The 27,831-nt window shown below is 51.0% G+C and overlaps 1 protein-coding gene across 1 annotated transcript in view; it reads left to right on the forward strand.

The window, feature by feature from the left end:
• The window catches only part of LOC121454472 (anoctamin-1-like), a gene marked incomplete at its 3' end in the record, with an annotated part of 102,992 nt that overhangs the window by 36,732 nt on the left and 38,429 nt on the right, over positions 1-27,831 (forward strand). The window contains exon 2 of the mRNA XM_041661839.1: positions 20,477-20,622. Within this exon, the coding sequence (XP_041517773.1) occupies positions 20,477-20,622 (146 nt within the window). The remainder of the gene's footprint in view (positions 1-20,476; positions 20,623-27,831) is intronic.

Consider the following 27,831-nt stretch of genomic DNA (forward strand, 5'->3'; position numbering starts at 1 on the left):
TTAAATACCCGCAAAGCCGGTTTCCTGATGCCTTCAGTTCACAGGGCCGTGCGCCGCCTGTCCTCTCAAAGTTCTGTCAAAGCCTAGGTGTCCAGAGTAAAAATAAAGTAACTTTCCAAATATTTTGGTGAAAATAGAAACTTTCCGTTTCTATGGGATATTATTTTCGTCTTCCATCTGTACTCAGAAGTAAAACAAAATATTAAGGCTTAATTCCATTTTATTTCAACTGTTTAACTTTGCCCCTGAACTCTGAGATAAACATTTACCCAAAGTGAACCTGGTGGATTTGAATTTTTGAAACATAGTAAACACTTCCCTATGTAATAACCTACCTCGTTTCTATAAACGATATCAATTTATTAGATGTTTTAGCTTCTTTTAAGGTTGAATAAAGTTTGACTCATATAGAAATTTTTATTCATAAGATTGGTTTATACTCCCACCCCAGCTTTCTTTCAGACTGGTTATAGATGCTGTTTTGCACTCGGTTGTGCCGTATCTAGGTTAAGAAATGAGGGGATGTGGTTTATTGATTGGATGTAAGATTAAATGTTAGCTAGAAAACTGGCTCAGCCATTAGGAGCAGCTTACTACTCTTGCAGAGGACCCAAGTTTAGGTCCCAGTTTCCCATAACAGATGGCTCACAACTACCTGTAACACCACCATTTTCTGGCCTTCAAGGGTACCTGCATGTGCACATGCATGCACACACACTCACACACCGCATTAAAAAGTCCAGGCCTTGCAGTGTCCTTGTTCTGCTTCTATGGCAGAGGCACTAACATGCAGTCCCCCTTCTGGCCGCTAGGTACTCTCTTGTACATGTGCAGTCCCCCTCCAGTCATTAAGTGTGGTCTTATGCATGTGCAGTGCCCCCTCCAACCACCAGGTGACATCTTGTGCACATGCACATCTCCTCCGGTCACTAGGGGCTGTCTTGTACTTATGCAGCTCCCCTTCTGGCCTCTGGGTGCTGTCTAGTGCACACAGGCACCTTCTCTCAGCTGATCTGTGGATCAGGAAACTGTATCTCTGAAGGCCTTACCACCACATTAGAGAGTGGACAGACAGGATCCTGGCCTGGTGTTTGCCAGGGGAAACAGGTTCTTCTTGAATGTCAAGGGCTCTACCTGGTCTCCCTATGTTGCATGTGGGTTCTGTGGACACCTGGCCACGTGTGTTTTCTTCCCAATCCACAGCTGTTTGCTCCTGGCCATTGCCGCCAATGACGCCTCTGACTGTGTTCTGGAGGCTTGTGGGGACTTGGCTGTGATGCCTGGCAGGAACGACCTAAGACTCACAGAAGTGACAGAAGCTGGGCTTGGCAGGTAAGTGCAGCAGTGTGCAACAGGATTGGATCCTGGGTTCCTGCCGCCCATGTTAACTGCTGCATCGTGTCCACTGGCAGGGCTGGCGCAGTCCTCCAGGACTCTGCCATTGTACTTGGAAGACCAGACTGTGAATTTAAACTTGACCCCTCATGGCCAAGTGAGCTTGGGCAAGTGTCCAGTTGTTTCGAAAGTTGTCTTTTCTCAGCTGTCTCAAAAGCTGTCTTTTGTTTGTTCTAAATTTTTACGGCAAATTTTTACTCTGTGTAGCCCAGGCTGGCCTTATATTCACAGTGGCCCTCCTGCCTTGGAGTTCTCAGTACTTGCCATACAAGTATAAGGGTTTTAGTTCAATCCTAGAACCCACATGAAATGCCAGGTTAGGCAATGCTTGCCTGTAATCTTAGCCTTGGCCATAACAAGACCCTGTCTCAAAAGTAAAGTAAATATATTGATTAAGAGTTAAGAATGTGGGATAAAGGTACTTGCTTCCAAGTCTGATGACCTGAGTTCAATCCCCAGGACACACATGGTGAGGAAGGATGCCTTCTCACCGTCATGCCTACACATACAAAGTGAATAAAATCACATTCTCATATACATGAAAACTAAGGGGAAAAAAATGTGGGATTTAGCTCAGTGGAGACTATTTTGTGTTTGAGCCCCAGAGCCAAAAGAAAAATCACAATTAGGTTAACTGGGAGCCATTCCCCTCCCTATTCCAGGGTTGTTTGTGAAAGACATTTTTATTTCTTCCTGAAACGTTTAGACAATTTCACACACGGATCCAGATGGGCCTAATTTCACACACGGATCCAGATGGGCCTAGAGTTTCCTGCATGGGAAGGATTTTAATGAGAAATCAGACTTGCCTTTTAAATATAGCCTGCTGGGGTAACTATTGATGGGTTTTCTAGAACTCTGTCTGTGTCTGGTTCTCATGCGGTTTTTGCAGATGCCCTAGCATCTCTGCTGTAGGGTCTGTAGTAGTGTCTGCTTCCTCCTTCTTGCTGTTGGTCATTTCTGCTTTATTTTAATGTTCTTTTTCTCTGTGTGTATTGTATGACTGTGTGCATGAGTGTGTAACCTCTCTGTCATATAAAGTATCTGTGTGTACGCATGTGTGTGATACGTGTGTGAACATGTGTATATGTGTGGCATGTGAGCATGTATATGTGTATGAGCATGTGCATATGTGCATGTGTATGTGTTATGAGTGTTTGTATGTGCATTTGTATATGAATGTGGGTGTGTGCATGCGTGTATGTGTATGGGTGTGTGTGCATATGTATATGTATATGAGTGTGTGTGCATGTGTTTATGTTATGAGTGTTTGTGTGTGCATATGTATACGTGTATGAGTTTGAGTGTGTGTGAATACATGTACATGTGAATATGGAGGGGAAAGCCTGGGTTTCTTTATGTCTCTGTATAGCCTTGGCCATCAGTAGCATTGTAGACCAGGCTGGTCTTGAACTCATAGAGATCCACTTGCCTCTGCCTCCCAAGTGTTGGGATTAAAGGAGTGTGCCACCACTGTCTGGCTGCATCTTATGTTTTGAGACAAGGTCTCATGAATCCAGATTGCATTGATTGGTTAGACTGGCTGGCCAGTGAGCTCCAAGGACTCACCTGTCTTTCAATCCCCATCTTGAACCCAGACCACAAATAACCCTACCCTGCCAACAGGCCTGAACACAGGCTGCGGAGGCCCTTCCCTGGGTCCATCCTCCCAAAGGCAGATCACAACACACAGGGAGTCCCAGGGGGGAAACCTGAGGACAGCTGGGGGGAGTGAGCATCTGTGATAGGGCTTGGATTGCTGGCTCCTGACAGCCTAGGTGGGCAAAAGAGAGTGGCCATGGCACCCTCACTAACCTACCAGCACACTAGGAGACATACAATGCTTGAGTGGAACCTCTCTGTCATACAAAGTTGTGTCTGTGTGTGAACGTGTGTGTGTGTATGTATGAACATGTGCATGTGTGTTTGCATGTGTATGTGTATATGTGAACATGTTCATGTGTGCATATGAGCATGTACAATTGTGTATGTGCGTGTGTATATATGAGTGTGTGTGTGCGCGCGCACACACGCGCGCGCACACATGCATATGTAAGCCAGAGGTCAGCTTCTGGTGTTCCTCAGGAGCTATTTATTTTTTGAGACAGGGTTTCTCTCACTGGCTTCATTAGCTACCTAGAACTCCTGGGAATCCTCCTGTCTCTACCTCCCACTGCTGCTATTACAAGTGCAGGTCGCCAGCCTGGCTCTTTATGTAGTCATGTAAAGATTGAACTCAGATCTTCCAACTTGCAAGGTGTCCTAGTTCGTTTTGACTGTTAACTTGATAGCAGCCTAGAGTCACCTGAGAAGGGAGTCCCAGTGAGGAATTGCCCAGAACAGGCTGGCCTGTGGGCATGTCGGCAGGGGACTGTCTTGATTGTTCATGGGCCCATCCCACCGTGGGCGACACCATTCTCTAGGCAGGTGGTCCTGGTCTGCATAAGAGAGATAGCTGAGCATTGAGCATGAGCCTGAGTGAGACTGTCCTCACTCAGTGACCTCCCTCAATGGTGGGCTGTGACCTGTCTGCTGGAGTCAACCTTTTCCTCCTCTAACTGCTTCTGGCTGTGGTTTCCTCGCAGCAACAGGATGTACGAGGGTCAAGTGCTCTATCCACACAGTGGCTCTGAGTCTTCCATGTCTGGTGTCTCACAGAGGCCTTTGTACTACCGTTCTTTGCTCACTTTGACTCTCGTCAGAGGCAATATTTCCATCCTTCCAGCAGCTCTGTGCCTCGCATTGGCTCAACATGGGGTGACATGATAAACCACTGTGTGTGTGTAAAAAGAACATTGATTCTGCACAGTGAGATAGTTCCTTGTCATTCTACCTTTTAATGAAAGTGTTGTGTTAAATAAATAGTAGACCATGCCATCATGACAATAGATTTCTATTCGTTCTTTGAGTCTTTATTTTATGTGATTTGAAGCCTTCGTTGTTGTTTGGTTAGTTTTTTTGAAACAAGTCCTCAGTATATAGCCTAGGATAGCCTCGACCTTGCTATCCTCCTACCTCAGCTTCTCAAGTGCTGGATGATGGACACCCCATCATGCCTGACTCAAAAGTTTTGACTACTGAGTTTTTGACTTTACAATGGTGATGTGGTCACATGGATATGATGGAAATCACAGTTTTAATTTGTCCTTTCTCAAAGTAGCCTTTGTCTAGCCACTGCTGTGGGCAGCAGTGACCCTGAGCTATGGCTCCTCATAAGCTAAAGTTCAGGAAATAAACAGGTGACCACATGGTGTGTTGAGGCCAGGAGAGGCCAATGCTAAGGAAATTTAAAAAACCTTCAGTTTGGGATATTCTGAATGTGCGGTGGGTTTAAGCTGTAATTCCACAAGGCTGGAGAGATGTAAGGTGTGTGCAGGTCTGAGGACAACTTGTGGGAGTTGGTTTTCTCCTTCCATGTGAGTTCCAGGAGTCAGACTTGGCTCTGCAGCCTTGGTGGCAAGTGCCTTCACTCAGTGAACTCTCTCCCTGGCCCTCTAGTCACTTTAGATCTAAATTCCCCCTTTCGCATGTTTGCCAGTGCTAGTGATGAATGTAGGTCTGTTTGTCTGAAAGCATCTCAAGCTCACCTCTGTGTTTGGAGGAGCTTGTCTCTGGACAGAGAAGCCTTGGTCTGCAGTTCTTTTCTTTCCACCACTGATAGCTACTCTCGCTTTTGACTTGGTCAGTGACAGAGTGCACATGTGCGCCCACAGGACTGTGGCTCCCCGAGAATGAGGTCAAGGTGCCCTGTATGACTGTGACTAAATCACTATCTAGGTTACTCTTCCCATGTGATAAAATACCCTGACAAAGCAAGCTGGGCAAGAAAGGGTGTATTTGGCTGGTGGGTCACAGTATAGCCCGTAAAGGCAGCTGCACATGAGGCAGCTTGTCACAGCACATCTGTAGTCAGGAGACCATGGCGAACATGTGTAAGAGCTCAGCCTTTCCCCCTCCTTTTTAATTTAGCCCAGCCCAGGGAATGATGCCGCCCACAGTGGGCAAGTCTCTCGCCTCCATTAACATGAGGTAACCCCTCATGCATGCCCAGAGGCCCCTGTTCCAGATGAATCTAGGTCTCATCAAGTTGACAAGTGCTGTAACAAGCACTCAGCATAACATCCTGTCTCTTCAGACATGAGTCATGACGTCATCATCACTCTGTTGTCTTTGGCTTCCATGGCTTCTGTGGAACAGTCAGCAAAGTCAGTATCTTTTCTCTTTGGCTGTATTGAAGCCCTTTCTCCTTGTTTGCATCTTCGCCATGGTTACAGTGTAGATCTGACCTCACCCACTCCACTCCACTCTCTGCCCTCTACATACACACCAGATTCACATTTTTTGAACACTTGGTAAGTGACAGTATTTTGGGAAGTGACAGGCTGGCTAGCAGAGGTAGGCTGTAGTATGAGGCTACAGCGGTGGTTCTCAACCTCCCTAATGCCTGTGACCCTTTAACACAGTTCCTCATGCTGGGATGACCCCCACCCATAAAATTATTTCCTTGCTACTTCATAACTGTAATTGTGATACTGTTTTTAATTGTAATGTAACGATTTTTGAAGACAGATTTGTCGGGACTTGAGAACCATATATTGTCTCCTGATCCACTGTGAGGAGCCTTGTACCAACCCCCACTGCTCAAACAGAAACCTTCCTGCCACCACTAGTTCCATCTATGCTTTCCCCACCGGGAAGCCTTGAGCAGGGGTAAGCGCTTCTCCCCTAGGCAGTTTTCACCAGGTATTTTCTCCAGAATCAAGGAGCAAACTGCCTAGCACCCCCACCCAGACTGCACCCCGCCTCCACGTGCATCCTCTAAGTCCAAGAGCTTCTCCGTCAGCACTCACGTGGTTTTGTGGCATTCATCAGCCCTGCAGTTCCGAGCCAGGCTCTCTTCCCATTCCCGCAGCCCACCCTCTCCTTCTCTTCCTCAGTCTGGGCAGTCCCGCCTCCCCGTTGGCTTTCGGTGGCTTTCAATGCTACCATTCTCTCCTGAAACATCTTTCTTGTCAGTGGTTTCTTCCTGTCTGTCCAGTCTGACGTCCCCTCTGTCTTTCCCACCCTAATTTTTGGTTTGAGGGGTCACGTGTGGTTCTGTTTGTGGGTTACAGTCCACCATGGGGTGGAAGTGCCCACACCCCACACTGGGGTCTGCCCTTAGTCCCCTTTTATTATCCTTACCTTTATTCATCGCGATTCTTTACTATTTGGTGTGGTTTTCTGATACTTAAGTGACGGACTGATTTTTTGAGACAGAGCTTTTCTGTGTATCCCTGGCTATCACGGAACTTGCTCTGTAAACAGGGCTGGCATTGAGCTCAGAGATCCACCTGCCTCCACCTCCTGAGTGCTGGGAAAATTAAAAGACTTGCGCCACCATGTTAAGTGATTTTATTTATTTTCATTGTATCTTGTTACATGGAGAGAAAGGAGCAGCACGGGGTGATATCCAGCCTGACATTATGTCTGTGTTGAACTGCAGTGTAGGACGCGGCTCTCGTTCCCCAGGCTCGGCTCTCGTTCCCCAGGCTCAGCTCCACAGTCTGGTCAGAACAAGGCCAGCCTCCCCTCCTGAGGTCCAGTGCCCAGCAGCCTTCCAGCCAGAGGGAGTTTCTTCATCTGCTTTAAAGATAAGCTCAAATTCATGGTAATGCAGCTCTTACCAGAGGTCAAGACCCTGTGCTGGGAAGGGAGCCGGCCGGGTGCTCAGGTGTCCACTTACGCGATAAGGAATGCTGGGTCCTAAGAGCGGCGGTGCTTGCCGAATAATGACTCAGACCCCACCCACCTGTGTCTCTAGCCTTTCTTCTGGAGAAATACAACCTGACTGTGCCTGCCACTCTGTCTTTGTCTCTTTCGGTCATTTTCTTATGGTCCTGTCCAGTCCTCCTCAGTGCCTGCTGACACGAGACGGTTCTACAGGTGCAGGCTCTCAGCCCTTGTTCTCACTCTCCGCCTCCTGTCTGAATCCTGCTCTCTCATCTCAGACTTTTCTTCCTTTCTTTGATTCCTTTTTTTTTTTTAATCCGAGGAGATGATCACTCGATGCTTTGGGAGTAAGCAGGGGCAGGCACGGGGATCCTCCCACGGCATTCTCTCCCAGCACACGGTGGTTGTTTTGTGTTCAAAGCTGAGCCTGGCTGTGGCTGCAGAGATTCTCTGGCCTTCCCCAGCAGGGGATGGGGTAGACAGAGCCCTTCCTTCCCAGTCCCATCAGTGCAACCTAGGGCTGACTCAGGGGATTGGAGTCCAGTGAGAAGTATTGGGTCTGTCAGTGGGAGGGGGTCTGGAGGACTCTGCCCCTGGAGCAGAGGCTGTGGGCCGTGGGCCAGCCTTCTGCCTCTGCACAGCACGTACCAGGAAGAGTCCGTGTCTGGTACTCACTCCCCCACTGTCCCTCTGCTGCTTCCCCAGGGACCAGATTCTTATCTGAAAAGCCGCCTTCTCAGGCCCCCAGCTACTCCTGGTGGAGCTCAGCCTTAACCCTTCTCTTCTCCATCTCTCCTTTGTTCTGGAGTTGTCAGATCAAGGGAAACATTACAATTGCTCCTAGTCAGACAGGTGTCAGTCCTCCATCTCTGGTATGGCTGCCTTCGCTGTCAGGGCAGTGGGCAGGGCAGGGCTGGGTTAGGCCAGGCCAGACCAGCAGGACAGAAAGGATCTCTTTGTTCCTTTTCTCCTTCTCCTTCCTTCTTCCCTTTCCCTCTGCCGCTGTGGGAATTTCTTCACTTTCTCCATCCCAAGATGCCTGTGGACCTGACGTGGTAGCATAGCCAAGAAAAGAGAGGCATTTACACTCAAGTATAAATTATATCAAGACTGCCCATTCTCAGAATATTTGTTGTCTAAGTCTCAGTGGGGAATGAAAACCTTTGGACTACACTACAGATGTTCCAGGGCATAACAGGAAGAGATGGAGGGGGCTGATCTTGGGAAGGAACTTCCAGAGCCCTGGCAGTCGTGCGTACAAGCTGCCCCGAGTCCTGGCTTGGTTTGCTCACAGTTCATGTTCCAGCACAAGGATTTTGAAAACACATGGCTGAGAGACTAACTTGGGGCCTGGCCAAAGGTGGGGAGTGGAGGGAGCTGGGCTGGATAAAGCTAAGGAGTGTTCTAGGAGACCCCACTAAATCTTATGTTGGCTTTTTTTTCCTCCTGAAGGAGGGATCCTTGTGGCCCCAAGCCCTTATGGAGTGTTTGTGTGAAACAGGCAGAGCCTTCCCTGAACTCTACAAAGCCCCATGAGGAGGTGATGATGGCTCTGGGAGCCTCTGGCCCTGGGTCATCACAGAGGTGCTCACCCAGGCTAGGTTTTCCCAGGTTAAGCACCCCCCTTTCTCTATTCTGTCTCAATACAGAGCCATCCCGTCCTTGACTGCTATCTGTGGATACTTCTTGAGTCCACCTGTACCACAGGACCTTTCTAGGGCCTCCTCACACTTAGGAATCCTGGACAAAAGGCCCTGCAGTTCCAGCCCACCTCCCTCTCAGGCCTCACCCCCACCAGCCCTCTCTTGGCCAGGTCTCCACCACACACTCACCAACCTTAGGCCTCTACCTAGGAGGCTTGGGCAGAAGCCATGGACAGAAGGCTGGCTCCTCCCATTGATCCCTGAATTAAGTCTCTAAAATCCCCATTTTCTTGTCTTTTAAAAGAAACTAGGAGCCAGGCCTGGTGGCACCTCACCGTTCACAGCTACTCCAGAATCTGATGCAGGAAGACGGCTCTTCACAGCCAGCCTGGGCAAGTTAGTGAGAGACCACGTCTCAAAAAATAAAAAGAGGGCTAGAGGCGTAGTTCAGTGGCAAAGCACTTGCCCAGCACATACAAGGGCCCTGAGTCTATCCCCAGTACCACAAACAGAGGGAAAAACAAAACAAAACTCAACATTAGAGACACAAACTGGCAAAGGAAGGTAGATTTGTTGATAGTTTAGCCCAACCCGGGAGAGTGACACTCTCCTCTCTGATGTTCATCCTGAAGCAGGGGACAGTTTTTTTAGAAGCAGATGGACAAAAGCCAGGGAGTACACATGTGTCAATCTACCTGTGAGACACACTGTCAGCACTACGTGGCCTCTCTCAGCCATTAAGTTCCTCTTTGACTGACACCAGGGCCTGTGCAAGTTTCCCAAGAAAGCTTTCATTCTTTGGGTCCTCAGTTTTGAGATCCCCTGTTTGGGATCTACTGTTTTGAGGCCCCTGTTTTAGTCAGCAGCCATTGCCAAGCAGTTCTCCCCCAGCAACCCGCATTATGTCCCCATATTTGCCGCCGCTGTCCCAGGTTCCACAGTGTCCATCACGGACTGCTATTCCTTCATGTGGTTTTGGAGTTGGTTTTATTTGGCGTGACACCCTGAGAACCTCCCCTGCAGTGTTGGGTCAGACACCCTGGCCCCCGGTCTGTGCCTCACACACAAGAGTTTAGCAAACACAGGATGTCCACTATGTGAAGGAAGGAGGTGTGTGGAAGCCTGTATGGACCCTAGCCCAGATGACTGGGTGGCAACCGTGGCTACCAGCAGCTTGGACCAGCAGTGGCCTGGATGCCGAGAACAGCCATGTTGAACTGAACTCAGCCCTGAGACTCACTGTGTGGGATCCCCACCTTCTCATAGCTGTCCCATATCCACTTAAATAGAAGCAAGGGTCCCAGAACCCACATACCTTGTCCAAAGTCACCCTGCACAGTGCAAGCCTGGGACGGAAAAGGCCGTGGCCAGGTCTGGAACATTCCACACCCACAGAGGAGCCTTATGTCAGCACTTAATGGCCCTCTGGCCCTACCTGTAGGCATTTGCTGAGTACCTACTATGTGAACGACAGCGCACACTTGGTCTGCTCCTCTCCTTCCCGGTGACTCAATGGAGGGGGAAGCAGCAGATACAGCAATTTATCTGTGACCTCCCACATACTGGCACACATGGAGTTCAAACCACATCCAGGTGTAGAAGCCTGGCTCGCTGCAGTACCTGTGGCATGCCACTCCCAGGTAATTAAAAAAAAAGAAAACCAGAGGTCACTCAACACAGCCTTCTATGACAGCCAGCCAGCCAGATGGGGCCACTGTGTCCGAGGCCCAGATGATGCTGCCAGCCCGACTCATGTTACAGTGATCCCAGAAAGGCACAGCTCACTTGCCCTGTGTTCCGAGGACACACAGCCAGAGAAGAAAGTTGCTGGTGTCCTGGGAAGTGCTGGGAACAGTGAAGGGGCAGTGGGGCTGCAGACATAAGCATGTTGTGGCTGTTCCCAGGTGCCCTCACCTTCGCCCTTGCCACAAAAGAGAAAGCTCCACCTCATATCTCTGACAGACCTTGTTTTATTGTGTGTGTGTGTGCACGTGTGCATATCTGTGTGTGCATATGTATGTTTATGCATATCTCTGTTTGTGTGTGTGTGAGTGCTCACGTGTGCTACTGAATGTGAAGGACACAGGTCAACTTTGGGTGTCATTTCTCAAGAGTCGTACACCTTATGTTTTTCACGCCCGTCTCTCCTTGAGACCAAGGTATTTAGGCTGGTTGGCCAGTAAGCCCAGGAGCCACCTATCTCTATCTCCTGCGGTTACAAGATCAAATCACCACACCCAGTTTATTATGTGGTGCTGGGGATCAAACTGAGGTCCTCGCTTTGCCAGCTGGGCCAACTTCCCAGCCCTATAGGCAATCCTTTAGTTCATGTAAAAACAGTCTTTCCCCTATTTCTCCCTGACCCCTGTACTATGGGCCTATGAAGTTTCCTTGGCAGCAAGGCAGCATGGGAAACCCTTACAGGTTGCACAACTCTTAGATGGTGTCTGTCTACTCTGCACTGATGTCAGCACTGCAGGGAGGGGTGCTGTGTGGCTAGCTCACTGTGGTCCTGGGTTCTGGATTCTTGAAAAGTTGCTTAGCAACAGCTGGCAGAGGTGGGCACAACATAGCTAGCTTGTTCACCTGGTCCCCACTGCCTTGGCCCTGACAATCCCCACAGCCTTGGCACCCATCTCCTTAGTCCCTACCACTCTGGCCTACAGTGTCCTGGTCCCCAGTGCCTTGGTTCCTACTGCCCTGATCCCCAATGCCTTGGTCCACACTGCCCTGGTCCCCAATGCCTTGGTCCCCACTGCCCTGGTTCACACTGCCCTGGTTCATACCACCCTGGCTCACTCCTCCATGGTCTACACACACTGTCAGCATGGTGTCTGAATACCCATTTTCCTGGTTCCCAATGACACTTCAGGGCTCCCGCTTCAAGCTTTTGGCACCGTGGTGACCTTTCCTTCTCTTGCCTGCACAGTCTTCAGCCTGTTCTTTGGTCTTGCAGCTGCTTGGGCCCATGTGGGCTCCCTGGAGCCATCTCTTCCTCTGTCTGCAGAGGAAGGCTGCAGATAGTAAGGTTTTAGTAGGTGCACTGACTGGCCCCTAGGAGGACCACACTTCCTCCCTCAGAAAGAGCAGGCCATTCGCTTTAGGGCTAGGGAAGGCCACTGGGCTGGCTGACCATGGGCCGGATATGGCAACTGCCACCAGCAGCCTCCACGGCTCTCAGCACCATCTGAAAATGTCAAGACAACAAACTGTCCTGTCTTGGAGCTGTCAAGTGTCCTGTAGACAGATGGCATTTAGCAGCCGGTTTTTCTCCATCCTTTGCTTGTTTACCTTTAAGAGAGAGTCTCAGTAAGTTGCCCAGGCTAGCCTCTAACTCACTGTGTAGCACAGGCAGGCCTAATGCTCTCCACTCTCCTGCCTCAGCACTTGAGACTGAGGTCTCTGGCCAATGTGGCATACGGCTTCCTTCCCACAGACATTTTACACCACATTAGTGAGAGACTGCTGGAACCTGAGCATAGGTTCCATGGAAGAGGATAAAGGACCTTGCTCTCCTGAACCTGAGGGAATACTGGCAGGCTGGCTGGCAATAAGTCTCTGGCTCAAAGGAGGGGCTCCACATGGTACAGGGCTCCCCGTGGTGCAGTGGGACAGAAGCCTCAGACATGAGGTTGGAGGGGAGTTATGTGGTTTCTCAGGTTCATTTATGAAGTGAATCAGATTTTGGCTTCTAGGCTTGAGTCCCTGGAATGAGTATATAAATGGGGGAGGGGAGAGAGAGAGAGAGAGAGAGAGAGAGAGAGAGAGAATGAACCAGCAATCTAGCCAGTGAATAGATTTAATTAAGGCATCTGTGAGTGACAGTTGTTGACAGAACAGGTACCTCCCTCTCAGAAGCCTCTGGTTCCTTTCCCTGGGCCCACTCAGCCCTGCCTGACTCCCACCCAGGTTGAGTGGCTGAGGGAGACCTCGCAGTCCACTGGGGACAGGGAACCTATGGCAGCCCCACCCTGATGTAGAGGGGAGACAGCTGGTACTGTGACACTGGAGCCCATGAAGGCCCCTATGTCCTGTGTAGGCCTTGCACTTCTCTCACAGGCCAGGTGTCGGCTGGGCCAATGGGTGGGCTTTGTGATCAAAGAGTGTTCTGCCCAAGGATGTCAGGATTGCTCCTGCAGACAGCCTCGAGACAAAGGCAGCTTCCTCTAAATTAGTACAACCTAGATCAAAATCTGATGATTAATAAGAGGCCCCAAACATGCCCACGGGCCATGCAATGAGGCAGTTCTGATTTCTCTCTGATGAGCGAATGGACCTCAGTCAAGTAAGTTCCCAGCAGAAACCATAGAAAGCCCAGGACCACAGAGAACAGACTAGAAAACCACACACCCACTTTCACTTGAACAGCCAGGAAAGGCTCCCAGCTGAGGTGGTTTCTAGCCACATGTGGCCTGCAGCCCGGGAAACATGTCTTTCCTGGACCAGGAAGCTCTGAGAGTATAAGATGATGAGCAGATATCCAATCCGTAGAAAACAGAAAAGTGTTCCGTTAATGAGCACTATTGAAGACAGGTTGAAATTTAATTTTTAAAAAGCTGATGGGTTGCATGCAATGCACCATTCGTTTGACCTGGTTATTTTTATTCCCCTAATGTGACTGCCAGAGCATGTGAAAGCTGAACAGGGGTTGCTGTGGTCCCAAAGACTGACATAGTTTGGAAAGTCTGTCAAGAGAGTGAGGTTCTTGTCAGAGACTTAGAGGTTCTGATGCCCCAGTCCTGGCTGGGAAAGACTCATGGCCTTGTCAGTGGGAATGTCATTGTCACAGAGTTCTTTTGTTCCTCCATCTGTGCACCCCCCTCGGATGGCACAGGAGCCCTTCGTCCTGCAGGGCGAGCTCAGCGCTGGTGGAAGGCCGGGAAAACCTCTTTCAGTCTGGCGTGGAAGCCTGCAAGCCATCAGTGAGGCTCTGAGGGCTCACCCAGCTGGGGTCTGGGGCACCCATGCTCTTCCTGGGCAAGGTGGTGCGGTACACTCTGCTGCCCAGGCGGGGCTTCTGATGCCATGTGTCACCATGCTGGAGACCAACCTGTGATTCCCACCTCATCCGATCACGGAGGAGAGAAAGCTGGTGATTCCGGCCCTGAATCTTTCATGGCTCTTCCCTTTCACAGCTCCAGGAGGGGCAGGGTGTGAATCTACTCGTAGACAGCCATAATCGGGGCAAAACCACGAGTTAATATTTGTAGAGAGCTTAGCGCAGGGCCAGCTCGAATAAGACAGCTTGTTAAATAAATAAGCACAAATGGAGAAAGCGTACAGGCTGCCAAACACCAGAGCACAGGATGCCTGTGGCTCAGGGAACAGGCCTGGTGGGGCAGCAATGAGTCCAGGCGCCTGGGAAGAGGGAGCCAGGGCTGGTGGAACTGAGCTGAGTCAGTGTCCCCAGCCCCACAAGAAAGGCTCCCGGGAGGAGGCGACAGGAGGCTGGAGAGTCCTAGCCTAGCCTGGGCAGGTTTTCAAAACAAAAATTGTGAGTTCCCAGGGATCGAAATGAGCCAGACACAAGCAGAGGCTGGACCTTCCCCTGAAATCGACCCCTCCCATAGACTCCGCAGACTCTGCTGGAAGAACACAATCCCCTTACCCTGAGCACCCAGCTTTGGCTGCATTCCTAGTAGCAGCAACCGCTGCTGGGCGCTGATGTCATGGGAGGGAAGGAAATGATTGACATCCCATCTCCTGCTAGCTCAGGGATGAATCCGCCAGCAACAGCCCCCTCTAGATCTTTATACACCCAAGTTCACTTTTAGCAAGCCATGTCATCTACTTTGTTTGGCATCTGTTTGGTCCTTCCATGAGATACCACCAGCCCTGACTCATAGTGGCTCACTTTCCCCTTGTTCCTGTCCTTATCCTCAGACTTCTGTGAGTCACCAGCAGTTCTTAAGGACCCCTGAGTGCCCCCATGGCTTTTGGTACATTTATTTATATAGTACAATGGTTCTTAACTGGTAGGTCATGACCCCTTTGGGGGTTGCATATCACATATTTACGTTATGATTCTTAACACTGGCAAAATTACAGTTAGGAAGTGGCAATGAAAATAATTTTATGGCTAAGGTCACCACAACATGAGGAACTGCATTAAAGGATGCCAGCATTAGGAAGGTTGAGAACCTCTGGTTTAGTGTGCGTGCATGCGTGTGTGTCGTGGTTGATGAAGTGTGTGTGTGTGTGTGTATGTGTGTGTGTGTGTGCGCGCGCGTGTGTGTGCGTGTGTGTGAATGCCATGTAGAGACCAGAAGGCAACTTGCTGTAGTCAGTTCACTTCTCAGCAGTGTGGATCCCTGGGATTGAACTTTGGTCGGCAGGTCTAACTGCAAGTGGTTTTACCTGCTGAGCCATCCTGCTGACCCAAAGAATTTCCTTTGGAGAAAAGAATTTTTTTTTTAATGCAGTACTGGGGATGGAACTCAGGGCTTTGTGCATGCTGGGTAAGCGCTCTGCCAACATAGCCTCATTCCCCAGCTCTTAGGCACCTAAGAAATGCAGAACTCTACCCAAGAGCTATCTGCCTGACTTCTAACACCTGCGCATGTACACACACACACACACACACACACACACACGATTCTCAGTAGGGGGTGAGCAGAACCTTCTCTCCTGCCTGAACTTTAAGCTAAGTGCATTGGCTCTCAGGCCAATGACAAGTGTGGTTCACCCATCAAAGGTGATCTCAGCATAGTGGCCAACCTGGGGGCACCTCAAAAGATGTCTGACAAATCTTGAGACAGTTTTAAGTTGTCACAGAAGAGGCAGCAGGAGAAGATGTTATTGGATTCTAGGGGTAGAGATGACTAAGGACATAAGATGGCCCTGAGGTCCAGAACAGTCCCATCCCAAATGTCATGGGAGTGTTTTAGTTACCTTTGTATCCTTGTTACTTGAGCACAATTTGAAGGGACAGTGTTTGCTTGGGCTCACCACATCAGAAGTGCCCATCATGTCGAGCAGAAAGCTCATTCACAACAGACAGGAAGCAAAGAAGGAATCTCTGAAAGGGCTAAGGCCAGGCCCAGCCCCACAGACACTCCCCTCATGACTTACTCCCTCCCTCTAGACCCTGCCTCCTACCTCTCAATACCTACTAGTCATGCCATCAGGTTATGAATCCATGAAGACATCAATCCACTGATTAGGTCTGAGCTGTTAGGATGCAACCATCTCTGGAGATATTTTTGTGTAACCTTTCCTAGGGAGATATGAGCAAATGCACTGGCTACAGACCAAGGAAACCATTCCACCAGAGTCTAGCTCAATTGACAGTAACTTCAGTGGGATAACTTAGAGGCATATATGTGAAGAGGTACTTGTTGGAGGGAGGGAGGCTGCTTGTTTGTTCCAGCCGCACAGAACCGAAATAATCACACAGAAAACTGTATTAATTAAATCACTGCTTGGCCCATTATCTCTAGCTTATTATTGGCTACTCTTACATGTTAATTTAACCCATTTCTGTTGACCTGTGTATGGCCTCGTAACTGTGGCTTACTGGCTAAAGTTGCAGCGTCTGTCTCTGGCGGAGCTACATGGCGTCTCTCTAACTTTGTCTTCTTCCTCCTAGCTTTCAGCTTAGTTTTTTCCACCTACCTAAGTTCTGCCCTGTTATAGGTCCAAAGCAGTTTCTTTATTAACCAATGGTATTCAGAGCACACAGAGGGAAATCCCACATCAGGTACTTAAACAGGAGCCTGTGGCTCAAAGAAGGTTTCATCACTGAAGAACTCACCCCAGCATGAATCACAGACAACTCAGAAGAGCAGTATCCGTGGAGCTCCCTGCATGACTTGCATGAAAATATCTAAGCCAGTGGGGGAGTCTCCTTTCCCCAGCTACTGTTTTGCTTGTATAACCTTTGGGAGGAGCCTTGTGAGTCCTGTAAGTTTTAAGATCTTCCTAAGTCTTGTGAGTTTCCTTTACTGAGTCTTAAGGACTGGAGAAGGAATATTTCAAGTGGGAAAACACTGCTGTTTTATAACCATCTCATAGAGACACCCAAAAGTGCATTCTACCAATCTCCTGGGTGACTCTCAATTCACCACACTGCCCCTATAGAGCCATCTAGGAAGGGACCTCTGCTAGAACAGCTCCTGGCCCAGGGATCACCAGTGTCAGGATTCCAGATGACTTATTTTGCAAAGAAGGGACTGGGGCATGGTGAGGCTTGGCATTCGGTTACAGGCAGTCAGGTTCTGGTTTGGGGCCAGGGTCTTTGTGACCAGGTATTGCCTCGCTCTGGCAGAAGCCCTCCTTCTGTCTGACTTTGTAAAAGCTCATTGGCTCCTCTCTCTGAGCTGCAGATGGCTTTGTGCTCACACGTGGTGCAGGGCAGGGCAGAGGGCAAGAGACTCTTTCCTTGTGGGCCAAGCCAAGACCAAAAGTCCATGGGAAAAGGTTCTCTCCAAGCCTTTCACAAGGCAGGTTCTCTCCTCCCTTCTTCACTTCCTGCTCCCCCCTACACACACACACACACACACACACACACACACACACACACACACACGACAGAAATGTCAGCAAAGACACAGGTGTCTGTTGGCTCCTGGCATCAAACACCAGTCTAGGGTGATTCGAGAAGGCAAGACGTACATCGAGGGCCGGAACTTCTCAGCATAAAGAGCACCCTGTGGCCTTCCAGCAAGGCTATGTTAACTAATTAATGAGGGATTAGTCTTGATGACAGAAGCTGGCCCTTGGGGTATGGTGTGATGAAAACCGCTGCATTCGTCAATGGACAAGGCTCATTTCCACTCAACCACTCTGAGGGGAAATAGTCCCAACAGCGTGGTCATTGGGACACAGAGGCAGTGAATTGGAGAAGTGACTCAGCCCAGAACAAAGGCTCCCAGAGACAGGGCTTGACTTGGGAGGAGGCGATGTCCTCTCCTTCTCCTGGAAGTGGGTTTGTGAGCTATTGGTTTAATTTTGTATTTTTTGTTGTTGATCCTCAAGATTCAAAGACCCAAGAACTGTGGGCCTAGACTGTGGGGTACAGCTACTTGTCTCATTGCACTGACAAAACACAACATGGGGAGGAAGCTTTATCTGGCTCACAGTTTGAGGGCTCAGTTCATCGTGTGGGAAGGCACAGTGTCAGGCATGCCTGATGATGGTCATATTCTAACCATAGTCAGGAGGCGGGGAGAATGAACACGGTGCTCATCCGGCTCTCTCATTGACTGTGGGACCCCAGCTCACAGAATGAATGGTGCCCCCCAAATTTAAAGTGGGTCTTCCCACCTCAGTTAACCCATTCTAAAAACTCCCTCACAGATATGTGCAGTGGTTTGTCCCCTAGATGATTCTAGAACCTGTCAAGCTGATGGTCAACATCAGCTGGCTCAGGATTGATCCCAGCCCATCCTTCCCCCCAAGACACTCACTGGGTGATGGCCACTGACACCCCTTTGCACTCACTGGGCCATCCCTAATGCCCTCCCACACCCCCTCTGAACTTGCTGGGCCATCCCTGAACTGCACTCAGAAGCTTTGGAGGAGGGGTAACAAGAAGAAGCAAAGGTTGGAAAAGGAGAAAGTGGAGTTTTCTAAGCAAGCAGGTTTCAACTACTAGGCAAGGCGAACGGCAGAACCAGGCCAAAACCTGAAAGAACCTCAGCACAGCCTCCTCTGCTACAGGGTAAAGCTGCCTGGGGACAAGATGGAGCTGCCATATCTAGAGATGGTCCCCCCACCTGACAACTTCCTGGGGCTTTGGGAAACAAGGTCAGGAGGGCCACTTCCACCTTAGAACCCCCTCAGGGCTAGAGGAAAAGTGCTACTTCCCAAACACATAGGGACACCAGTGCTTCTGATAATGACCAGTTAGACACAGTCATGCGCGCACACACACACACACAAGCGCATACATGCACTCTTACACATGCACACATGTACCCACACAGTACACATATGCACACACATATGTATTCACATGTGCACACACATGTATGCACACTTTATTTTTGGTATAACACTAAAGTCCCACCCAGTGCCTCACACACACTAAGCATTCTACAATTAGGTCACATCCCTGGCCCTGACCAATTTTATTTTTTTCTCCTAAAATGAAAAAAGTATACCTTGTTGGTTTCTGGAAGCTCTCTGACACCTGAATATAAATCCAGGAGAAGGGTGTGCTCCAGTTACACAATGCCACTTGTTTATCAACACAAGTATGAAGTTACATAATCCTGTGTGTGACTGTATGTCTTTCCAGTCCAGTCCCGGCACAGCAGCACAGTGGAGGCTGGCGGGGGAGGGGAGCTGTTTGCACTGGGACTTGGCCAGGTTAAGGCATTTCTTAAATCCCACTTGAAGGCCACTTGGCACCTATGGGAGTGGCTAGCTCAAGGACCCAGGAGCCCTTTCACCACTCCAAGTTCAAAGACTTGGACCTAAATGGGGGGATATGGTTGGCTGAGAAGGGGCACTTTGGACAATGACACGATGGCAGCCACCATGGGCAAGCACACTGTGCTGCAGCCAGACAGTGTTGGTGCTCGTGAAGAGGCCAGCTTGTGAGCCTGAGAAGCTGTCGCTTGGCCCCTGGGCTGGAACTCCAGAGCCAAAGCCAAATACCACCTGTCTAGATACGGGCTGGGAATCACCAGGGTCAGTGCTGATGGGTTCTGCCCGTTACTTCCGAGGGCCTTGAATGTTCTCATGCAGTTAGCTACACAAGCTGGTGGGAATGTTAGCTATAGGATGCTGGCAGCCCACCAGACAAGGTGTTGGGTGGAAACACTGCAGACAGACAGGGTCTGGGGACAGGGACAAAAGAGAACCTGGCTGACTGGAGGCTGGGGAGCCCAGGAGGAAAGACAGGCCATCCTCCAGGGCAGACAACAGCTGCCCCTGGAGCTGGGTCTCCTCCTCCTCTGGAAGGGAGACTTTAAAGACACCTACTGTGTGCAGGGGCTCTGCTAAGTCCTGGCGTGAGAGATCCGAAATCACTGGATTCTGGTCGCTCTGCAGAAGATACAACCTGCCTCAGAGGGTCAGGTCAGGTCAGGTCAGGTCAGGGTGTTCTGGAGCCTCCTTAAATTCTCTGAGAAAACAAACAAAACAAAACTCCACCAAACCACAGGGTACCATTCTCCCCTGGCATGCAGGGGTTCATTAGCTGACACCCACTCTCTCGCCGGTGGAAGGGATTGTCTAAAAACTCACAGGTGGGGGCAAGAGTCCTTGGGAGATGATGGTGGGGGAGGGGGTCTGCACCGGACAGACACCTGGGGAGGCTGGGGGCAGGAGAGGGTCCCAGGTGAGGGCCCTGTGTTTGATCTGTCAAAGAGACAGCAAAGTTAGCTCCGGGGCCTTTATTTAACGTGCAGTCTTGGGCACCTCCCCTCCGAGTAAAAAATCCTTTCCTCCCTCAAATTTAAAAAACCCATAAGACAAAAAAATAGAACAAACCCAAACAACAACGAAAAAAACCTTCAATTCTAAAGGGTCTCTGACCCCGGATAAAAATAAGACTCGGAATCCTTTCTTCCTGTGTTTAAATTTTTACGGAAAATCTGACCCGCGTGGCCACCGCCCCTGCGCTTATATCTTTAAGGCGGAGCCGGCGCGCGGCCAAGTTCACGGCGCGCGGGCGCCCTCGGGACGGGCCAGGTGGCGACAGCGCCCGGGAGGTCGCGAGGGAGGAGGGAGCGGCCACGTCCCGTCCGCGCCAGGCCAGCACCGCTTCTCCGTTGCAGAGGCCACCGGGGCCGTGGATGGGGAGCGCGCGGCCACCATGAGGATCCCCGAGAAGTACTCGACGCTCCCAGCCGAGGACCGCAGCGTCCACATCGTGAACATCTGCGCCATCGAGGATCTCGGCTACCTGCCGTCCGAGGGCACGGTGAGTTTGAGTTCGGGTGCGGTCACGGGCTACCTCCCCACACCGTGCAAGACGCTGGGGGCTCCCATCAACGCACGTGCGATCCGGAAACGCGCTGCTCCCCTGACCAAGTGCGCGCGACCCGCTGTACTCTGCGTGTCCTCCCACCCGCGGAACGCAGCGCCCGGGGTCCTCAGAGTGTCCCTGGGATCTTTGTAGCGCCCGGCCCAGGGTTTGCAGTGCCCCCCGGTCCCCGGAATACTCGGCCCGTGATCCCCAGAGTGATCCCCAGAGTGTTCCTGGGGTCTCTGCAGTACATTGTCAGGGGCCTCCAGAGAGTCCCGAGGTCTCAAGAGTGTTTCCGAAGTCCCCGTAAGCGCTGGACCTGGGTTTTCAGAGTATCCCCGAGATCCCCAAAGTGTCTCTGAAGTCTTCGCAGCGCACTGTCTGAGATCACTAGAGTGAACACAGCGCCCAGCTTGGGGTTTGTGGTGTCCCCAGGGTGCCAAAAGTGTCTCTCGAGGTCTTTGCAGCTCCCAGGGTCCCTAGAGTGTCCCGGGGTCCCCACAGTACCCGGCCTGGGGTTCCCAGTATTCTGAGCATATAGTCCAGGCCCGGGTGGGACTCTCCTTTCCAGATTCTTGGCCAGGGGCGCCCCAGGAGCATCAGAATGGGTGGGAGCAAAGGGCAGGGACCAGGTGGCCACCAGGTTGAGCAAGATCACTGTGCCGCCACCCGGTGGGGCTGAGTCCTGAGATTCCACTTGCCAGCAGCGCGAGTCATGCTGGGGGGGGGGGGGGTTAAGTGAGACCAGCTAGATTACCTATCTTGTCTGGGACCCAGTGCCCTAGCCATGGGCAGGGTGGAGCCAGTCACCTGGTTGGGGAACTTATCATTGTCCCTGCAGCCAGACCCAGCAGGACACAGGGATCCCTGGTGGCACGGGGTGGTGGGGTGCGGTGCGGGGGTGGGGTGGGGTGGGGGTGGTTTGCAAATTCACCCCTGATGAGTTTGGTTTAAAGAACAAAGTTTCCCAGTGGGGGCGGGGCACTCTCGGAGGGAACCAAAGAGCAGAAACTTCTTTCTCTTCCTGTCTCCCCTCAAGGTCCTAAGATCCAGGGAGCAGAGTTGTCCAATGTCTAGGGCAGCCTGGAGCTCTAAGAGTGGAGGGCCCAGCTTGGGGGATTGCTCTGACCTGTTGTAGCCTGGGGCTGGGAACCAGAGGGCCCAGGGTGGATGCTGTCAGAGGCCTGATTGAAACTCGGGCTGGGCAGAGCAAGCTCAGGCTGTGGACAGTCCTGGCATTCCTGAGGTGAGACAAGGGGGCTCTACTGGGTGGTACCCAGAGTTCTGGGAGTCTGGACCAGGAGCAGCTGTTGATGACAGGTACCTTTCCTGTCATGTACAGGATGGGAACAGCCTTAGGAGCTCAGGGGGACATTTGAACATAGCTGTGGGTTGGGCCTTGCTGGGCCTTACTGGCCCCTGTTGGCCCCTGGGCACCCAGAAAGAGCTACAGACAGGAAAGGCTCCGCTCTTCCGGAGCTTAAGGAGTTCTGATGGAATGCTCTCCTGTTACCCATGATAGGAACAAAGGACAAGTGTGGACAGCACAAATTGGGCCAACTGTGTTTCTTAACTTGTTTAACTCAAAACAAGAAGGTGGAGTTGGGGAGGGGGTGCTGTTAATACAAACCTGGAAATTAAGGCTAAGAGGGACAGGTGACTCCTTCCAAGTCACTCACCAGTTAAAAGACAGCTGAGGTAGACTTCAGGCAAGTCTACCTAGGAATGGATATGGTGGGGGGCAACTGGGTGGCATCCATGATAGGGCACCCAGAGGTGGGAACATGGGGACTCCAGTTGGAGTCACAGGGGAATGGTGGTTGCCAAGCTAATAAAGAGGTGTTATTGTAGAGGCGGTGCCCATGGGAGGGGACTTGAGCATGAACAAACAGTCTGAAAAAATGGCCTTGGGCACTGGTATTCCCATCCAGAGACCTGTGTCCACACCTAGCCACCATCAGCGCCCCTCAAACCAAAGAGGTCACTAAGGTCTGGATCTCATTCAAAGTCTTCACAGTCCTGAGGACTGAAGGAGGCCAGGGGCCCTTCTTTTGCACTGAGCTTTTCCTAGATGCTTGCATGATTTTGCTGGGAGGGCTGTGGCCCTGGGTTCATGTACAGGAAAGACAGGTCATACTCAGGGATCATGCTGCAATCAGAAGCTCTGAAACCTGAGATTCCCAGTATCCCCACACAATCTAGCCACTGCTGTTAGTCATCATACAGTCACCCAGAAGAAGCCCAGTGCTCTCAAAGGCCAGAGGGTTTGGGCTGCACCTCCTTTTCCTAGAAGTGCAGCCTTAGACAAAACCCCACAGTCCCACACTGCGCTTCTCAGACTGTCCTCCTGCCCTCTCCATTTCAAGGGAAGGGGGGCAGATCATTCCATTGGTTCCGTCAAAGAGGCAGACCAGGGGAGCAGCTGGGAAGCCAGGGGCCAGGTGAATGTAACTGGTTTTGTTGTTTTCTCTGGTCTGGTCTTTGAGCGTATCTGTCTTTAAGGCAAGTTCTCCATGGCCTGAGATGCCTACATCCAGAAATACCTGCGTGTGGGTGTTAACCCACCTGCTGGGGCAAGGGCCTAGGCTGCTTATCTGCCATCAGAGACTTCTGTTTAGAGATTCCTGGGCAAGCCCAGTGATCGGAAATGGATAGCTTGTGCTTATGAGTCAGGCGAAAACCGTCTGGAATAAAACTGAAGTTTTACATTGCTGTCCCCCCCCCCCCCCCAATCAGGACATGGTGGCCTCTGGCTGTAATCCAAGAGCTGGAGAATCGTAGGCTGAGAGTTTGAGACCAGCTTGGGCTACAGAGTGAAACCTTGTGTCAGAATCAGTCAGCATGACGAGCATGCTCCTCGTCATCCAAGACCCAAGTCTTCGGGTCTCTGGTTTCATCTCCCCCTTTTAAAAGAAATTCTAGGATTTTTAGATTCCTTCAAAAGCGCCAATATTTTGTCACAGGCCGTTTGAATTTGGCCTGGGCTCCAGAAAGTGGAGGTTTTTGAAGAAGCTGGTCTCGGCACGTTTAGGTTGTGAATGTGGGGTCCTCCATTGTCTCCCTTCTCTACTCAGCATCTTGGGGGCAGCTGGCCTGACCTTCCCTGTTTGCGGTGCTGGGACAGGAGCTGCACTCTATCTTTCTCTCTAAAGCCTTCCCCTGAGGAAGCTCTTTCTAGGAGCTGTTCCTCCAAACACCCAGGAGACAACCCCTACAAGTGAAGTGTCCTTCCCATTCTCTATGGCCAAGGCAATAGAGGTACCTATACACACACACACACACACTTTCTCTCTCAACCAGCTAGTAAAAGGGCACTAAGAAACCCCTTTCTTTTCATTCAGGTGTCCCCTCTTTTTGTTTTGTTTTGTTTTTTGTTTTGTTTTGTTTTTCAAGACAGGGTTTCTCTGTAGTTTTAGAGCCCGTCCTGGAACTAGCTCTTGTAGACCAGGCTGGCCTCGAACTCACAGAGATCTGCCTGCCTCTGCCTCTCTAGTGCTGGAATTAAAGGTGTGCACTTTTTCTTAATCATAGAAAACGAGAATATTTGAAGGTTACACATAAAGTCCAACCCATATCCCTCCTGTTGCAGTTTACATAGTTTTGTCCTGTTCTATACAGGGAAGAGGCATGTGGACTCACCTGGTGTCTGCAGCTTCTGTGGGATTTGCCATGTCTTCATCTCTGTCTCGCAGGCCCCCAGAACAGCCCTGCAGGTCCTGTGGGTCCCAGGCTGGCACAGAGAACAGCTGGCAAGGAGCCCACTTTCTCTAGAAGTTGCTACCCACTGACCCTGAGTGAAGATGGCTTTTTCCCGTTTTATAAAGGCAATACCTACACAGTTTCCCTGGTACAACAGGACAAGACACCAAGGGACGGCTGTGCTGCTACTGGGGCCACCTCCTGCTACCTACACCCCCTTTTGTCAGTTTTAAAATCCCAATCTGATACCCTTTCGCCTTTCTCTTATGGCCCACTCTGACAGTAAAGTTCTTTTTCTCTGCCCTACCTGTGTGTGTGCGTGTGCACGTGCGTGCATGCATGTGTTCCAGAGGTTGGCATTTGTTGTCTTCCTCTCTCACTCCCCACTTTACTTTTTGAGACAGAGCTTGCCGATTCTGTTAGACTGGCTGGCCCGTGAGCCTCTGTTCCCTCCCCAATACTACGATTGCATTCAGTGCATGCTGCACCCAGATTTTTACATGAGTGCTGCAGACCGGAACCCAGGTCCTCATTCTTTTTTTTTTTTTAATATTTCTTTATTTATTATGTATACAATACTCTGTTTGTGTGTATGCCTGCAGGCCAGAAGAGGGCAGCAGACCCCATTACAGATGGTTGTGAGCCACCATGTGGTTGCTGGGAATTGAACTCATTCTTGTGCCAGTAATTTTAAGGACAACCACCCCATCCTTTTTCTTTCTTCATGCATTCAGCTCCCAGAGAGATCGTGTGTCCCTGGGGCCACAAAGTCTGCTGGGGCCTGTGGTGGTAGATACTTTATGGTAAACACCGACTCCTTCCACCAACACTGCCAGCAAAGTCCTGGATGAAGGAGGAGGGCTTACTGACATGTGCCTCGGGAAGGGGAATCCACATTGTAGGGACAGTGCAGTCAAATCATGGCTGAGTTGGTCTCTGAGCACAGGCAAGATGAAGCTCACTTTGGCGGCTGGGCCTTTCCCTAGCACTGGCAGACCCCTGTTGGGGGGCCTAAGAAGACCAAGATAGGTGGCGATTGCTCATGTTGGATCTGACCCCTGCCTCACCTTGTAGAATCCTTGGTGGATCCTTGGGGTCATTTCCCTGACTGTCTGGCAGAAAGGCTCTGACTGTCCCTTTCTCTAAGTCATGGCTGTCCATCTTCTTCAATGGTAGCCATTGTTCTGGCTCTGAGTGCGGGTGTGGTAGGGCAGTCCCTGGTCTAGCCTCAGGGCTCATGCTAAGGAAAGTTAGAACTTCTTGGAAGGTGGTCCACAGGAGACCAACATGGTACCTTGGATCCTAGACAAAGAAGCTTGGAAACCAGTTAGAAGGACGAAGAAAGGTGGGGCAGGAGAGGGAAGCTGATTTGATTATGCAAGGGGGAAGGCAGGTAGGAGAGGCAGGACACATGTGAGGTCCCAGCTTCAGGAATTGATACCAGGATTGTATTTGGAAACGGAAGTAGGAGACCTCGGCACCTCTGGTCAGGATGCCAGCAAAGGCAGGCATGTCCTCAACCCCCAGTATATGCCCAGGGTAGCTCGGCATGGCCATCCTGCCCAGCATGGTCCAGGGACTCCTTGTCTTCCAGGGTTCTCTGTTGGAGCCTGGCTCATCTTCCCCTTCAAGGCTTCTCTAGCAGCTGGTACCCTGTGACTTTGCACTTCTCTGCCCTTCCTGGGATTCTGAGAAGGACCTGCCTTTGGTCCCCGGGTTGGAGCTAGGCTGACAGGCATGCCCCCCAGGTATATTCTGGGCCTGCTTCTGCTCAGCAGCAGAACCTTCATCAACCTGGCTAATCCTCCTGGCAGGAGGTGGCCCTACTGCCCTTCTAGACTCTCAGCCACCCAGGGCTCCCAAGCTTGGATCTGGCCTGGTCACCTTCAGAGCCTGCAATAAACCACTGTTGTTTCTGGGTCTCCCTGCCAGCCCCTGCTTGCTAGCCTGCCTGGTGGCTCGGGAACTTCATGCTGGGATGGAGGCACACTTCTGGCTGTGCCCCTCAGTTAATGAGTCAGAACCAGGATCCTAGGGTAGTGGTTGGGGTTTTGGTACCCAGGACATTGAGCTGGTCACCTGGGGCCTATCCCCTAATTTCTGCCAGGTCAAGTGGACCTAGCAACAGAGCTCCTTCCATGTGTGGGACATTTGAAGACAGGGTGCCCCATTCTTAGAAAGAGTGTCACCTTTTCTGTGAAGGGCAGAAATGCCTTGAGTGTGTGGACAGGATCCAAGGCTATGCCTAACCCATGTCTACCCCTGACCTGGGGCCCCTGTCCCTCTACAGACACATATTCTCCTTGGTGGCTGAGGGCAGATGTTCAGATTCCCATAAATTTAGCTCTTTACTGGGCCAGAGCATCACTCCTGTTTTCCTCAAAAGCCAGCCTTGATCTGGGGGTGTGGGTCAGTAGGTAGAGTACTTGCTAGCATCCATGAAGGCCTGAGGTCTAGCCTCAGGTCTGCACGTACTCCAGCTGCAGCACTGGGAGGGCAAAGGCAGGAAAATCTGAAGTTTAAGGTCTCCATAACAAGTTTCAGGCCAGCCTGGGCTACAGCAGCTCTTGCTTCAAAAGAACCAAACCGAAATAAAACCAACCAGCCTGAGCTCCCCAGAGGCCACCATGTTGACTCTGGCCCATAGGCGCACAGATGGCTACTCATAAAGAACAGGAAAGAAACCCTACTGGAGCACTTTGGGAAGAATGTCCACACTGTTCAGGGCCCCGTGGAGGTCACCAGGGTAGATGACACCCCAGTCGCCATGAAGGAAGTAGATAGAACCCTTCCAGCCTCTTTCAGCTATGGATACTGAGTGGACTGTTGACCCTGCTCTCTCCACAGGACAGTCTCTTGGGGTAAGGATGCTATGATGCAAGGTCATGACCCCCCTGGCCCCGGTAGCTGGGCTCTGCTCAAGGATCCTTCTCTCTGCCCCCCTCTCCCTTATCCCCCTACTCCCTTGTCATAGCCTACTGTTCCTTGGAGGAGGATGTTGTCCTGCTGCTTCTGAGGAAATACATGGCCCTTCAGAGTCACCAAGTAGCTGGGGACATCCTCCTGGGGGAGGTAGGCAGGAACTTCCCAGCTGCTGGTGTATCAGAGTCGAAGTCAGACCAAGGCCAGGCCTCTGGTTACTAGTGGAGCTTGAGCCCCTGACATGGACAGGATGGGATGGAGTGGGTGAGAGGGACAAGAGGCACTATAGAAGGCCAGAAGGGGACATGGAAGGGAGTGGAGAATCCTACAACCGGGACTATAGTAACAGGTGTCCAGAGAAGGGAGCAGAACCTAGCAAACAAATCCTGGGGAAGACTTATGTCTTCCAATACCATGCAGAGGAAACTGAGGTCAGGACGGCAGCCAGTGTTGAGGGAATCTCCACCCAGCTTATGGTCTTTCAGTTTGGAAAGGGTTCCTGGAGGAGGCATCCTGGATGTGGTGCAGAAAGAGACCTGTAGG

Source organism: Microtus oregoni, unplaced genomic scaffold (assembly GCF_018167655.1).
Source record: "Microtus oregoni isolate MIOR12 unplaced genomic scaffold, Mior012 000012F_ref0000307, whole genome shotgun sequence".
Lineage (NCBI taxonomy): Eukaryota > Metazoa > Chordata > Mammalia > Rodentia > Cricetidae > Microtus > Microtus oregoni.